A 15,790-nucleotide genomic window follows, 5' to 3' on the forward strand; every position below is an offset into this window, starting at 1 on the left:
AAGAAATGATACATTTCGCCCAGCCAGCCAGTCCGGCGGCAGATCCACTCCCATGGATGGGAGGGGGGCACTCTCCGCAGTTTCTCAATCCGGCCTGCAAGTTGCAGGAGATCGGATGGGGCAGGTCAATGCCCATCTAACATCTCTCAGTCTCCCCCCCTCCCCCTTCCTTCATAGCATGAACAACCCCGGGCGCGAGTTTGAGCGTCTTAAAAACACACGCTTGGCAGAAGGAAGAGGGCTGTGCCGTGGTTGTTGAGATGAAATATAAGACAGAAGCCCGGGTGAAAGGAGACAACTCGCTGAAGAAGCCAAAATCACGGATTGGAAGTTTCCGTTGCCCATGATGCCAGAAAAAGGTCCATGTCACGCCGCACAACCCGGCATTGCATACTTCGTCCTTGATACGAAACTAACGCACGGCACATAACCTTTCCCCTCTCCTGAGCTCCCGCAACCCGCGGGCTCCCCCCTCCCCCGCATGTATGAAGTAACTTAGTATGAACACCACGGCCGACGGCCAACTACGTAATGTGCCGTCTTTGCCGTCGCCGCCGCCCTCCCGCCGGCCTGGTTCTGTGGGGAAACCCTTGGCCCGCTGCGACGTGCCGGGCACCAAGTACGTAGTATCAACAAGCCTCGACAATCGCTGATGCCGCCCGCTGCAGAAACGCGGGTACTAGCGTGATGACTTGCCGAGTCAGTAACTAAGTTGATAACTAGTAGACGAGGCACTCGCCACCCCGCGGCGGCAGCCAAAAAGGTCCCCCGCCGCGTGTGCGCGATGGATCGGCGGTGCAGTGCCGCTAGGTCGCAGTCGCACCGCCGTATCATGTTTGGGGGTAAGACAACTACCTACCTTATTAGGGGAAGATGGAGATTCTCTGGGGCAAGCAAGCAAGCAGGCAAGCCAGCGGCGATTATCCCGCCTACCGGAGCATTCCCCTCCCACCCTCCGCTAGTAGTACATAGTACGGTAGACCGAGCACGTTATCTCTGAGACACCAGAGCACGCCGCTCCCAGAGCTGCCGGGCCGTTGAACGGACGGGCTAGTAGTAGAATAATCGCAGGCGTACTTCTCGATTTTTTCCTATCGTGTGCCGTGTGTGGTGTCGCCGTGTCGTCGTCGCATCTCGCGGTTGGCATTCTCGTGATATCGCCTCTCCCTGTCAGCTTCACTTACAAGCACGTCCGCCTTGGTCTTTGGCTCACGGCAACACCGCTCTTCCGCAGCAGTAGCAGTTGCAGCAGCAGCAAGGCCAACAACAACGCCCACACGTCTTGTTTGTTTGTTTGTTTGTCTGTACATACGTACGCTGATGAGGATACGTCCGTCCACGACGACACATTCACTCTCGCCATGGACATCGAGGGTCAAACGCGCCGCCGCCGGCACAGCGCCGGTAGCAGCAGCAGCGTCAAGCAACATCATCACCACCACCAGCACGGCGTCGGCGGTGCCGACAATGCCGTCGACGACTCGGCCAACCTCGAGCGCATGGGCCACAAGCAGGAGCTCACGCGCAACTTCTCCATGATCTCCATGCTGGGCCTCGCCTTCGCCATCCTCAACACGTGGACCGCGCTCGCCGCCTCCATCACCCTCGCCCTCCCCTCAGGCGGCACCAGCGCCGTCGTCTGGGGGCTCGTCGTCGCCGGCCTCTGCAACCTCTGCCTCGCCGCCTCGCTCGCCGAGTTCCTCGCCGCCTACCCGACCGCCGGCGGGCAGTACCACTGGGCCGCCATCGTCTCGTGGGCGCCCGCCAGCCGTGCTGTCAGCTACACCACCGGCTGGATCAACGTCTCGGGCTGGGTCGCCCTGAGCGCGACGGGCGGCCTGCTGGGCAGCACCTTTGTGCTCAACATCGTCACCCTCTTCCACGCCGGGTACGAGCCCCAGCCCTGGCACCAGTTCCTCCTGTACATCGCCTTCACCCTCGTCGCCTTCCTGGTCAACACCTTCTTCACGCGCCTGCTGCCGCTGCTCACCAAGGCGGCCTTTTTCTGGTCCATGGCTGGCTTCGTCGTCATCAGCGTCACCGTCTTGGCCTGCGCCTCGCCCAACTACCAGAGCGGCGAGTTTGTCTACGGCCACTTGATCAACGAGGTCGGCTGGCCGGATGGGCTGGCCTGGATGCTCGGCCTGCTGCAGGGCGCCTTTGCCTTGACGGGTGCGTACTCCCCCCTCCCCCCCCCTCTCTCTCAACTCACTCGAGGTGGGCTAGGGGCCCTTGCTGTCGTCGCAAGACGGCTGGTCGCTGTTCCCCATTCCCCAATGTTGACTTTGTATATATATATATATATATATAGGCTTCGACGCGACCGCGCACATGATCGAGGAGATACCCGATCCGCAGCGCCAGGGCCCCAAAATCATGCTGTACTGCATCGCCATCGGCATGTTCACCGGCTTCGTCTTCCTGTCGTGCCTCCTCTTCTGCGTCGGCAACATCGACGACGTCATCAAGGCGCCGTACGGGCCGCTGCTCCAGATCTTCATGGACGCCACCGGGAACAAGGCCGGCAGCACGTGCCTGCTCATCTTCCCGCTGCTGTGCATAGTCTTCGCGACGACGACGCTCATGGCGACGAGCAGCCGCATGAGCTACGCGTTTGCGCGCGACCGCGGCATGCCCTTTAGCCGCGTCTTTGCGCGTGTGCATCCCGGCCTCGACGTCCCGCTCAATGCTCTCCTGTGGACCGCGGGCTGGGTGCTCGTGTTTGGCTGCATCTTCCTGGGCTCGTCTAGCACCTTCAACGCCATCACGTCGGCGTTGGTGGTCGCTCTCGGCGTGACGTATGCGATACCGCCGGCCATCAATGTCCTCCGGGGCAGGACGATGCTGCCCGAGGACCGGTCGTTTAAGATCCCTGAGCCATTCGGATGGATCCTCAACATTGTGAGTCGACGCAGCGGCCGTCATGAGATCGGGGCAGATAGGGGCCGACGATTGCTAACCTAACTCGCGCGGCCACTTATTAGATCGGCATCTTATGGACGATTCTCACGACCGTGCTCTTCGTCTTCCCGCCCGAGATTCCCGTCACGGCAAACAACATGAACTACTGCATCGTCGCGTTCGGGATCATTCTCCTGATCGCGGGTCTGACCTGGATCTTCGACGGGCACAAGAACTACAAGGGTCCCAAGGTGGACGTGCAGGCATTAATGAGCGGCAAGGTCGAGGCCATGGACCCGGTGAAACCCGTCGAGTCCCCAGCAAAGCCCGAAGAGGAAATGGTTGAGAGGAGACGGACAGAGACGGTGGGAGAATAGCACAGTATTACAGAAGAATACTAGTAGACGGTGATGCGGGATAGATACTGTACATGCCGTAATTGAGGTACAGTACGTTGCTTGGCAGTGAGTCGGTGCGTGCGTATCTGCGCAGTCCCAATCCATTGTTTGGGACTGGAATTGAGTCCATGCTCTTGGGTCGCCCATGCTGTCGGACACAGCTGACACGCATTCCATTGACGGCGACACGGAAGACGTTCCGCACGAGCCCGCTTCCCGTCGGCGCTGTGGTGTGTTGGCTAGAAGACTGTTCTTCGTTGGTACTTTGCTGGTGGGATCCTGTGCAGTTAGTAGGTAACATGTCGCGAACAGTATCATGGAGCTCGATGGAGACAGACCGCACGAGCCGGATGGAGAGCCGGCCATTGTTGGTCCCGCCTGGCAATGTTTGATACCCTGTACTGCACGTTACTCGCTCGTTACACTGTCGCCACGACAATGTCGAGTGGGAATCGTTTGGCGCGGGCCGCCCTGTGGGGGAGAGGGGGAGGTTTTTCGCGATGAATGCGACTCTCCTCTCTGCGGCGTCTGGGGGTGGCGCACCAGACATCGGATGGAGGACACCATACCCATATGCGTGCGCAGAGGGTGGTGGGTGGCGCAGGGTGAGACGACGAGTCATTCATCGGAGGCGTCAGGTTCATCTTCTTCAGTCCAGGGGGGGTCCTCGAGCGTCATTTACTCACATCTGCAGGTCTCATGCTTGTCTGCGAATGCTGACGCCCGTCGCGCAAGAGGAGGGAGGAGGTGTTTTGACACGAGACGCCAACAACCCGTCGGCACGGATGACTGGATGATGGGACGGACGGGGGTTGCTGTGCGTCGGCTCGGTTCGTCGCGATGCCGGCATGAATCGGTCGGCGGCGGCGGTGGCGGCGGTGGCGGCAATTGAGGGCACCAGCAACCGACTTGCTCGGTGCCCATTGTAGAAATGGCCGTTTCGCTCATCATCATCATCATCACTACTGAGACCTACCTACAGCCCACTCACTCACTGTACAGTGCCTACCGAGATGGATGGCATGCGCAAGTTTGCCTGGCTGGCTGGCTGGCATTCCCTAGTTTAGTACCTACTATAGTTACCAAGTAGTGAGCCAGCCCGAGCACTGGGCGCAGCGCCAGGGGCTTGCATCAGGGCATTCTTCGTTGGCGGGGTGGGCGCCCGCCGCCCGCCCGCCCGACTTCTGTGCTGCACGCACCCGACCGACTGCCTGCCTGCACTGAGGAAACTTGTCGGGATTGGGGCAGCCACCCGACCTCGCTCACCTGACAGACGGAATTGAGCCGCAATTTGGGGCCCGTCCGTGCCCTCTGTCCTCAGCTGGCGCTCGGGACTCAGCCGCGAGGCCTGTCTCGGGTGGTGGACCTTGTTTTCTTCAGTGGCACTTTTTTTAGGGAGGGGGGAATTGAGACCGAATCCACCGCTCGTCGACGCTCGGCGTGTGCTCGGTCATTCTTTGGGGGGGGCATGCAACCTTGTTCTGACGGCCGGCAGGCTTGATGAACTGGCGAACAGGCTGCAGCGTGAAGCAGCGAGCTGTGAGCAGCGGGCACTGTACTAACTGTACCTCGTACGTCGGGAATGGAATAGGTAAGCATCGCGGCGGTCGGACGCTCGCTGTGCGCCGCGGCGCCTGGGGGTTGTTGGTTCCAACGGGCGGCGATCAGCAGCCGATGGCTGGAGCCTGGATGCACGATCCGATGAACCTGCTGCACCGGCTTTGAGGCTGCAGCCGAGTGAGGTGTAAAAGTACTTGGAGTTGCACTGTATTGAAGGCATGGCACTCACTGAAGGTTATACTGTACTGTGCCCGTGGCACCTTTAGGTACAGTACCCACCATCACCTACCTTACCGGACAGACGGATGAGGCTTTATTACAGCGCCTCCGAAACGCTGCACCTCCGTACCCAAGGCTCGGCAGCCTGACGCGAGGTGACGTGACGAGCCCGGCGCCAACTCCGTCGAGCAGGCTCGGTAGCCGTGTTGTTGGCAGACGGCTGTTGCTGCTGCTGCTGCATGGCCAGAAAGGGGCCGAAGTGGTTTTTTTGTTGCGTTGGACGAGGGAGCCGGAGACAGCGCGCGCAGATGCCGGACTCGAGGGTGACGCTCTATGGATCGAGCAGCCATTTGAACCTCCGGGAGTCAGTCCAAGGCGGGGGGGGGAGGGCGGGGGGATGCGGCTTTTCCCCCCTTCTTGTTCTTTCTTCTGCTGCTTGTAGCTGTGTCCTGTTGACGGCGGACACCTCAATTGGAGGGAAGGGACACATAAGTAGGTTATCGGGCACAGAAGAGAAGGGACATACGTACCTACCTTACGTTCATTGGTAGTGCTGGCAATATTGTGTGCGGCTTTCTTGCGATCAGGCCCCTTGGATTTGCCCAGCTGCCTGCAAGGGAGCAACCGAAATGATGGCTGCGGCAGGCCTGTTTGAGCTAGAGTGCGTTGGCTGCCATCGCTCTATGGTTCCTTTTCTCTTGGCTGGCCCATCTACGATGAACAGTACTAGGTATGTACTGTACTGTATCTAACCCCTCTAGCTGGCTGGCTGAGGGAGTCGAGATTCGACGGAACCGCCACTCAAGGTCCCGTGGTCGCTCCTTCTTTCCGCGGCTCGCGTATGAAGTACATGTGTACAGATACATACGTGCGTGCATCTGGTGGGGTGTCTGTCTGTCGCAGCGCAGCACGTCAACATTTTCCGTCCTCTCGTTCCCCTCGGATCCCGCGGTTCCGTTCTGCTCTGCCGCGCAGTTCCGTCTTTGCCGTCTTTTGGAATTCATCTCGTCTGTGCTGCCTGCCTGCCTGCCTGCCTGCGCTTGAATGAAAGCATGACAGGGCATGCATCAGTAAGTGACTCGCCGCCCTGTCGAGGTTGGCTGTGTGCTGTCTGGCACCCTGGCATCTGTCGCTCTTTTGCTTCTCACCCAATTGCCCAATTCGTGACAGATGGACACAGCCAACACCACACCATATGGCAATCGCAAACCCCAATCGGTATCGCCAATCGCCTGTCTCGGACGAGCTCGCTGCTCCTGGCTCGTTCCAGCCCCAGACGGACACGCCCCCATCCATCCCTTCGCTCGACGCCCGCCCGTCCATCCGTCCACCGCCTGCTCCCACGTTTGGAGCCGATGACGTCTGTCGGCCAAGCCACTGGAGAGGCAGGCGGCGTGGGAGCTGGGTGATGAGGCGACGACGCCAACGCATCGTAGCGCCCGGCACCACCCGTCCAATTGTCGCTGGCTCGCTCGCCCGTCGACTGGCTGATGGAGTACGTAGACGGTTCGGCACTGGGGCGGACAATTGACGGGCGGCCCCAAGAAGAAAGACGGTCAATCAAGGGCAGAGAGAGACGTCGACTTTTCAAGCCACACTCGCTGCGACGAAAGACGACCGCAAAGATGGATCGTGGCACGCAGGGGCACCCTTGGCTGGAGAAGACCCCCTTTCCCCCCGGTTACCCCCGGCGGCGGGCCACCCCTCGCTCGCTTCTGTGCCACTCAAAACGCCAGCAGGGAAGACACTGATCCATTCGTGACAGAAAGCAGCGAGAGCCCTTCACCCGTCATCGGTCTGATTTGCTTCCGACTGGGCTTGCTGGGTCCGCCCACGCAGCGGCCAACCGCGATCCTGTCATCCAACCATTCCCGCGACTGTCCACAGCCGCCCGAGCCCACCCACACTCTTCACTACAACCATCCATCCATCCATCCATCCATCCCAGTGCTATGCTGTTGGTGGACCCGCCGCCGCCTGTGGTTACCGCACCGCACAGCACCGCGCTGATGATGGATGCGCCGGCCGGGCCCCGGCACGGAAAACACCAACGGATCCCTCCATCTCATCCACACACACACAACCCGCAAAAGCATCTCTCGTCTCCCTCGTGTTTGCCCTTCTCTCTCTCTCCCCTCTGTCGACGCAAACAACCCCTCCAACTGCCCTGTGCTGCCCGCGTGCTGTGCCAGGCACAAAGATCCGATCCAGACAGGGGCCGTTTTGTGATCTGTCGAGACGTCTGACACGCTGCGCTTACTCCTGCCGCGCCCAGCCAGGTACAAAAAAGTCTCGCGCTCCCGGCTCTTGCGCTGGAGTCGTTGGCCACGAACTCGCCGCGTCTGTCTCCCGCTTGCCGCGTCGCCTCTCTCGCTCCTAAAAGCCAAGACGGTATCTCTCGCCGCCTGCCCCAGGTCTTGACCTTTCGACCCAGTCATCCGCACGAGCGCCAACGTCGTCGCCCTTTGTGCACGGGCTCCCTCGGTCACGCTATCGAATATCGAGCAATGGCTTTCACTTCTGGCCGCCGCTGTTAACCTCAGCCTACGGTTCGCATGGTCCGCCTCTCAGCCCTGCCGAGCTTCCCCGACTACCGTCGCCTCATGTCGTCTTTCTCACCTCCGCTATGGACGTCTCCTCGGCGACTTCGGACGGTCACGTCCCGAATCGCGGACCCGCCGTCTTCGCCGTCACCACCGCGACCCTTGTTCTCGCCTCCATCTTTGTCGGCGCGCGCATCGTCTGCCGCTACTTCATTGTCCGGAATGTCTCTTGGGATGACCGAGTCATGATCCTGGCCTGGCTCATAGCCTTCTTCCTCTCCTTCACAATCGACTACGGTGTCACCAATGGCCTGGGGAAATATGACCGAGATATACTAGAAGACGACTGGTCGACGCTGCGCCACTGCGAATATGTCTTTTCGATACTCTATGTAAGCGCATGGCCATGCGTTCTACAGCATCTACCTGGCTGCAGCCGTTTGCGTTACCGCCGTGGACCCAGCTAACGTGCGATGCAGAACCCCGCCCTCATGGCCACCAAGACTAGTATTTTAATATTTTACCTCCGCCTCGCCAAAAACACGCAGGTTGTCCTTCGCTACGCTTCGTGGGCCACGCTGGCCGTTGTCAACGTCGCTGGCACGGTCCTCACCTTTATGAACATTTTCCAGTGCAGTCCAATCAGAGCCGCCTGGGATATCCACGTGGAAACGCCGACGCGATGCATCCCCCTCCTCACCGAATTCATTTGCGCCGCGCCGGTCAACATCGTGACCGACCTGGCGATTCTCGCCCTGCCCATCCCCGTCCTCACGGGGATGCGGCTGCCTTCGCGACAGAAAACGATTCTTGTCCTCACCTTCACCCTCGGTATCTTCGTCACGATAGTCGACGTTGTCCGAATTTACTACCTCCAGCGCGCCATTTCCGAAGTACCGACAGGCGCGACGACCAGCCCCAATTCGCGCTTTGGCGGACAGACCGACTTTGCCTGGAACGCATCGCTTTCGCTCATGTGGAGCGCCGTTGAGGTCAATATTGGCATGAGCTGCGCTTGTGTCCCCACCCTCAAACCCCTCATCCTCAAGCTCCTACCGGCCATGTTGTACGACCCGGACGGCACGAGAACCTCGGCAGGCTCCACGAGCAAGGGGCCAAGCGACAACGAGACACCCCCATCGCAGAACCATAGTGCGGAGATGACGAGCGGGGCCGCCCCTGCGGTTGTCGAGCCTCAGCCGTCATATCGCGCAAGCCCGGGCCACGACGCTCCCATGAGCGCCATGGAGTTCCTGACGACACCGGACATGACGTCCCTGCCGGAAAACACACATCTCGCTGACATGTCGCGGGCGCGCACCGCCCGGACTGCCTCTACCTCGGGTACGGTCGAGAACGGCATTTACTTTGGCTTTGTCAACATGACCAAACCCAAGAGCATGCTCAAAGCCAACGCCTTCGAGTCGTTCAAGTACTGCACTATCGTCTCCATCCTCTTTCTCCTCTGGGGCGTGTCCTACGGCCTGCTTAATACGCTCAACAATGCGGTAGCCTCGGTGGATCAATTCTCTCCCGCGCAAACACTGGGCCTGACGAGCGCGTACTTTGGAGGGGGCTACTTTTTCGGGCCGCTCTTGGTGGGCGAGTGGATTCTGCGACGGGACGAGCACAACCGCTCCAAGCGCCACGAGAAGAATGAGGCCGAGAATGTAGGCGGATTCAAGGTGACCTTTATTGTCGGACTATGCATCTACGGCATCGGCACGGTCATTTTCTGGCCCTCGGCTGTGACCAACTCGTTCGGCGGCTTCATGCTCAGCAACTTTGTCGTCGGCTTTGGTCTCTCCGTACTGGAAGTGGGCGCAAACTCGTTTATGATATTGTGTGGCCCGCCGCAGTACGGCGAGATGCGCCTCCTCCTGGCGCAAGGAGTCCAGGCCGTGGGAAGCGTCATTAGTGGCCTGTTGGCGCAAAAGGTCTTCTTCAAGACCCTGACTCAGAACGAGAGCGACCGCAATGCTTCCAACAGCACGACTCTCATCAACGTGCAGTGGACATACCTAGGAATAACCTTGCTCTGCGTCATCCTGGGGCTGTTTTTCTTCTACATGCCCCTCCCCGAAGTGAGCGACGAGGAGCTGGAGGCACTATCGAAGCGTCTCCCAGTCGATCCGAAGAAGAAGAGCATCGCGGGCCTCCAACTGCGGACCGTGAGTCTGGTCCTGGCAGTGTTCGCGCAGTACCTATATGTTGGTGCGCAGGAGAGCAACAGCATCTACTTCCGGAGCCTCATGGTCTCGATACTCCCAGACGCTGATAATCTTGACAAGCGAGCGACGGGCGGCACGGACGGATCCGGCGGGACGGGCAACGCAGATCAGCCGCCCGATCTGGCGATTTCCATATCCGACTACCTGCTCATCGGGCACACAGCGTTTGCACTGTCCCGGTTTCTGGTCGGGGGACTGACGTACCTTTCGGTCAAGAAGCCTCGCCTTCCCCAACCCCGAACCTACCTCAGTATCAGCGTTGTCGGGTGCTTTTTGTTCGCCCTCCTCCCTGTGGTTCTCCGACCGTCGAACCCCGACCTGCTGGTCATCCCAATCATACTCTTTTTCTTTTGTGAAGGTCCTGTCTGGCCTTTGCTTTTCGCCATTGGCCTGCGCGGTCAGGGGCTTAGGACCAAGCGCGCCGCCGCGTTCATCACTATGGGTGGATCGGGCCCGGCCTTCTTCCCGTTCATCATGTACGGCATCATCACAACCGGAGGAACAGTGCAGACGGCTTTCATCGTCATTGTTGCACTGCAGGTGGCCATGTTTGTCTACCCCCTGTTCCTGGAGTTCTCCGGGGACGCGAAACAGCTCGTCGATCCTTGTCCCGATGCGCGTAACGCGCTGCGCGATGACGAAGAAACGACAACCGACGCCGTCGTGGCGAGCAGACACGGACGCGGTCCGTCCCAAGAGAAGACGGGGTCCTTGTTCCAGAAAGTCGCGAGAGGCCTCGGCTCCAAGCTCAACGGCCCGCGCAAATCATCGCATCACACGAGTTTCGAGCACAATGAGGGGAGCGTGAAGTCGACGCCACGAACGCCATGAATATACCTAATATATTATACACTCTATTTATTTAAGCGGAGTTGGGTTGGATCCGGGGTTCTGAAAGAGGAAACTCGTCAAGTACGGGCATTTGGGATATGGATTGGGATTGGGGAGCAGCCGGCGCGCTCGGATACAAGATACCCCCAGATGTCGAGCGTCAGACATGCGCGCAGCATCGTGTACATATTACGGCGGTATATAAAAGCGAAAGACATATAGGGCATCAGGGATGCCAGCTGGATGAACTGAATAGTAGAGACTTGGTCACGGGATGGCGCTCGCCCTGCACTCGCTACCACGGTGAATTTATGTCCTTGGCGATGGCATCAAAAACGGTGACGCCTCTGCTCCCCAGCCCCGTGGCCAGTCCCACGGCGGCAGCGCCGGCCCGCCTCATCCGCCGATACCCGTCCCCGTCACTCACGCCGCCCACGCCCACGATGTCCAGGTGGCGCAGCTCGTCGCACCCGTCAAACAGCCGTCGCAGCGTCGAGACGTTGCCCAGGGCCATCGGGTGGAGCGGCGCGCCCGCCATGCCGCCCCTCAGCGTCCCGCCCCGACTGTCTCGCCCGGTTCCGCTCCCGCTCCCGATCCCGCTCCCGGCCCCACCACCGCCGCCGCCGCCGCTGCTGCTGCTGCCGTACTTCTCCCGCTCGTCGTCGTCGTCGTCGTCGTCGTCGTCGTCGTCGTCATCATCAAAGACGAGACACGAGCCGAGCGTATTGACCGCCGTCACGAAGCTCAGCTTCCACGCGTGGGGACGCAGCGCGCGGACCAGGTCGTCGAACTGCGTGGCGTAGGTGAGCGGTGGGAGCTTGATGCCGATGGGGAGTGCCCGGCGGGGAGCGGCAGTAGCATCACCACCACCACCACCACCAGCAACACCATCAGCAACACCACCAGCAACACCACCTTCACCTTCACCACCATCGCCGCGTTCAGCAGCAGTTGTGACAGTGGCAGTGGTAGTGATGGTGGTGCTAGTGGCAGTGGCAGTAGTAGTGCCGGCGGCGGCGACGACAACGACGGGCGCGGGGAGGGCGGCGAGGTACGCGTCGAGCTCGCGCGGGCAATAGGCCGGCGGGGGTGCGGAGGGGATGTTGGGGCAGGAGAGGTTGACCTCGACGGCGAGGGGGAAGCGGATGGCGGACGCGCTGCTACGAGTGCGCTCGCAGCAGCGCGCCACGGCGGGCGGGTCGCCCGTGACGCTCACGATGACGGTCTTGCGGAATGCGTGGGCGGGCAGCTGTTGCGGCGGCGGCGACAACGACGACGATGAAGACGACGACGACGAAGACAGGTCCCTCAGTATAGCGAGGTATCCGTCGAGCGTAATGGGGCTGTAGCCGAGGGAGTTGACGCTGCCGACCGGTACGTTTGTGGCATCATCGCCGCCTTTACCATGATGAGCACCTGCCGCTTCATCATCATCGTCATCATCGTCATCATCCTTCTCATCCCTTTCCACGCCGTCGTCCACAGCAGCCCTTCTGGTTCCCATTCCCCTCCCCCTCCTCTTCCGTCGCCCCATCGTCGCACCAGTCGCCGGGTCAAACAGCACGAACCGGTGCGCCGCGTCGTCGTGCGCAAACCCGCCCAGCAGGCTCGTCCGCGTGGTGACGGCCCCCGTGGCGGCGCACGACAGCAGCGCCGCCAGGTCGCCCGCGGTGGTGGCCCACGGGCAGGCGGTGTTGAGCAGCAGCGGCGGGTGGATGCTCAGCTTGGGTGGTGGTGGTGGTGGTGGTGGTGGTGGTGGTGGTGATCGCACCTGGCCTTGCTGCTGCTGCTGCTGCTGGTGGCCGTCGAGTGGCGGCGGCGGCATCGTGACACCTCCCCCGATAATGAAGCGTCGTTCACTTTTTCTTTAGACAGGAGGCCAATATCCAACACCACCAGACTTACCAAGCTCCGCATGCATAAGGTAGTATATAACTAACTAGTACATGGCCGGCAGCAGGTACTTGGGGGCGCAGGCGGGCCCCCAACACGTGCGGGGGAACAGTCTCGGGCTGGACCGCCGGCCCACTACTTCGTACTTGTAGGTTTCTACCAAGCCCTCGGCCACCGGACAGGGCAGCAGCGGAAAGCAAAATCACCCGCTGAACAATAGCTTCAATCACGTGGAATACATTCCACCCTTCGCTCACGGGCTCTAGCTTCAGAACAATTACCAGCGTCTCCTCCCTGGGCACAACATGGACGCCATTGACAGCCTGCTTCGCAGAGCCGACGAAGATGGGGTCAAAGTCTTTGGTGTCACCCCGACCGTCCTCCCTGGACGAGGAATTGGGATGGTGGCTACCCGCGACCTAGATGTATGTTGAGCGATTTCCCCCACTTCTTCACGTCTGACGAGTCGCTAGAAAGGGGATGTTATCATGAATATACCTGTCCAGGCTATCCGCAGCCTACACACAGTCCCGGAGGATATTTCTCGCAGACTTTCGCGGGACATGTCCATTCATGGCCTTCTGGCTGCTGAGCTTGCACTGCGCCGGGGTGCTGCGGCGGACTGGGCCAGCATTGCGCCACAATGGACTGATTTTGAAGCGACGATGCCGATGTTGTGGCCCGAAGAGCTCCAGAGCGTACTCCCTGCGGAAGCCAAGAGCCTTTTGACCAAACAATGTAGCCGGTTCGAAATCGATTGGAAGATGTTCAGTGACGGCTTTCCGGACCAACTGCGGCGAGATTACTTGTACGCATGGCTTCTTGTCAACACAAGGACCTTCTATTTCGAGACGCCGTCTATGGTGGCGTTCCCATGGCACGACCGGTTGGCATTACTTCCGGTCGCCGACCTATTCAATCACGCGGATACGGGCTGTTCCGTTTCATTTTCGACGGAAGCTTACGACATTACTGCAGACCGTCCGTATTGCGCAGGCGATGAAATACTCACGTCATACGGAGAGCATTCCAACGACTTCTTACTGGCCGAGTACGGATTCGTCCTGAGAGAGAATCAACATGACAAACTGTGTCTCGATGACGTTATTCTCCCGAGGCTGACCCCAGGCCAGAAATCCGAATTGAAGGGACATGGGTACTTGGGAGACTTCATGCTTCACGCTGGGTCCAAGAGGAGCGACAATATTTGGGTTGCGTTGCGGCTGCTGTCCTGCGTCAACGCTGACTGGCAGAGCTACGTAGATGGTGAGGAGGATGAAGACGGTACGCTCGAAAAAGCTGCTGAGCAGCTACCACACTTGTTCGAGGAATACTTGTGCAGAAGCGAGGAAACACTGGGTTTCATTCGTGCGTTGCAGGTTGGCAAGGCATGTCAAAGAAACCTGCTTGTCCAGCGATGGGAACAGATTCAGGCCATCATTAGGCAGTGGGTGGAAGATCAAGCTTCTGCCGAATGAATGGCAATAAGTACGTACCTATCCACAGTGGCGCAAACGGTCAGCGGGGGATGCTACGATCCACAGTGGGGACGAATGACATAATCAGTACTGGATTGTTCAGAAAGCATCCGCACCAGCAACATCACCCAGCCCATCTGCGCTGGTATCGCGCCCCGAAAGGCAGGACCACCGAGTCAACAAGCGCCCGATGCTTCACCTCCCTGCTTGCTCTGCAGCCCGCTTAAATAGCGGTCAGTAAAATCCATCAACACCAATGAAACCAGCCTCATTTGGTTCCATCTAACGGCCTTGCCTACGGACAGCCATTCTAGGCTTCTCAGCTTGGTAAACACCCCAGGACCCAGCCGACACGGCCCATCGCGCAGACACGACCATGGCCAAACGGAAGCCGACGTTGCAACAGTTGGAGAGTGCTCTTGGATATCGACTTGAACCAGCTGCCAGCATCGGGCATCGTGTATACTCTGATCTCACCCCAGTTCCTGATGGCATGTACGAGCGAACGGAGATGGAATATCGCGAAATGCGAAGATTGCAGAAGACACGATGTCGCGAAAATTCATGCGCAAAGCCGCCCATGGAGGATGGGGAGTCACAGGCAATTTCAGACGCAGACGACACAGTTATAGTCACTCGATCAAGCATCGCCGGATTTTACAAGTTCTTCGTTGATATCCAGTATGGTTTTGGTCTTCGTATACCCTTCCTACTTACGGAAGCGGAAGCAAACGACGTTCTACATACTGCGGGGCTATGCCAGACCTTGGATTTCCGCGGAGACGAGGCCAAACGCATCGCGCAACAACCGCATCCCGAATCAATACGATATAACACTCCCTTTTTGGGTCTGCCTCGTGAAATACGCGACAAAATTTACGGCTTTGCATTTCAAGGGTCTGCCTGGCGCAGTAAGGAACGACGGTACAATATTTGCCAAGCAATTGGTGACTCCAGTGGCTTCTTATTCCCTCTTGGTGACGACTATACGCTCCTGCAGGTCAACAAACAGGTTCGCCAGGAAGCATTGCCGTTAGCATACCGCTATACCGCATTCCATCTAGCCGATATAGAGGAGGTGACGCGACTTCTCGTCGCAATCGGACGCGTAGGGCGGCAAAACATCGAGGTTTTGGGATTCTCATGGGAGAGTGCAGTTGATCACGACCTCAACTGGCGCAGGTACCCAGAGTCCGAGACCAATCACCTCATACTGCCATCGCGGCATGTACCCGCGTGTGTCCAGCTCCTCAAGCAGTGCGGGAGGCTGAGGTCGTTGCGCCTCAAATTCGAAAGTTATATGATGGAAGATGTCCCGGAGGCGACATTTCTGTCTGACCCTGGCCTTTCATCGCTTTGTTCGATCCGAGTCAAGCGAGTCGAGATTTTGAATCCCGACGACGAGCCATTGAACGAATATAGCATCGCTCAGTGGCTGAAGAGCGAAATGACAAGGTAATCTCTACACAACCAAGGATACAGCTGCGGGGTGCGCACATGCTGCCTGGGGTGGTATGAGTTTACATAGCATCGAAATAGATTTTGTCATCAATTCGAGGGAATCGTGTCCGCTTCGCCTGCAAACGGATGTCGCCACCCAACAAGGTGAGGGTCCGTATACTATAGATGCCGGGAGCTCCACGTCACCATCGACGTGCGGATGGGATGTGCGAAGGGATACGGACTATTCGTTCGGCTCGTTCGGCTCGTCCGCGTCTTGATGTATATCGGGGTTG

At 59.1% G+C, this 15,790-nt stretch overlaps 4 protein-coding genes across 4 annotated transcripts; 3 read left to right on the top strand and 1 right to left on the bottom strand.

Annotated features, from left to right (window-relative positions):
* Positions 1 to 1,361: 1,361 nt before the first annotated feature.
* Positions 1,362 to 3,318, top strand: JDV02_002182 (uncharacterized protein; the record flags this gene model as incomplete). Its single annotated transcript, XM_047983182.1, has 3 exons — positions 1,362 to 2,172; positions 2,312 to 2,901; positions 2,985 to 3,318. 3 exons carry the CDS (start codon positions 1,362 to 1,364, stop codon positions 3,276 to 3,278), a joined length of 1,695 nt encoding a protein of 564 aa, XP_047839152.1. The 3' UTR covers positions 3,279 to 3,318.
* Positions 3,319 to 6,102: 2,784 nt separating this feature from the next.
* JDV02_002183 (uncharacterized protein) lies at positions 6,103 to 10,953 on the top strand. Its single transcript, XM_047983183.1, has 2 exons — positions 6,103 to 8,013; positions 8,101 to 10,953. Exons 1-2 carry the CDS (start codon positions 7,705 to 7,707, stop codon positions 10,681 to 10,683), a joined length of 2,892 nt encoding a protein of 963 aa, XP_047839153.1. The 5' UTR covers positions 6,103 to 7,704; the 3' UTR covers positions 10,684 to 10,953.
* On the bottom strand, positions 10,727 to 13,280 carry URA1 (Dihydroorotate oxidase (fumarate)). Its single transcript, XM_047983184.1, has one exon. It carries the CDS (start codon positions 12,506 to 12,508, stop codon positions 10,979 to 10,981), a length of 1,530 nt encoding a protein of 509 aa, XP_047839154.1. The 5' UTR covers positions 12,509 to 13,280; the 3' UTR covers positions 10,727 to 10,978.
* On the top strand, positions 12,882 to 14,054 carry JDV02_002185 (uncharacterized protein; the record flags this gene model as incomplete). The annotated part of the gene is made up of 2 exons (XM_047983185.1): positions 12,882 to 13,001; positions 13,050 to 14,054. The coding sequence occupies 2 exons, from the start codon at positions 12,882 to 12,884 to the stop codon at positions 14,052 to 14,054; spliced, it is 1,125 nt and encodes a 374-aa protein (XP_047839155.1).
* Between the last annotated feature and the right edge of the window lie 1,736 nt (positions 14,055 to 15,790).

Source organism: Purpureocillium takamizusanense, chromosome 2 (genome assembly GCF_022605165.1).
Source record: "Purpureocillium takamizusanense chromosome 2, complete sequence".
Taxonomy (NCBI): Eukaryota; Fungi; Ascomycota; class Sordariomycetes; order Hypocreales; family Ophiocordycipitaceae; genus Purpureocillium; species Purpureocillium takamizusanense.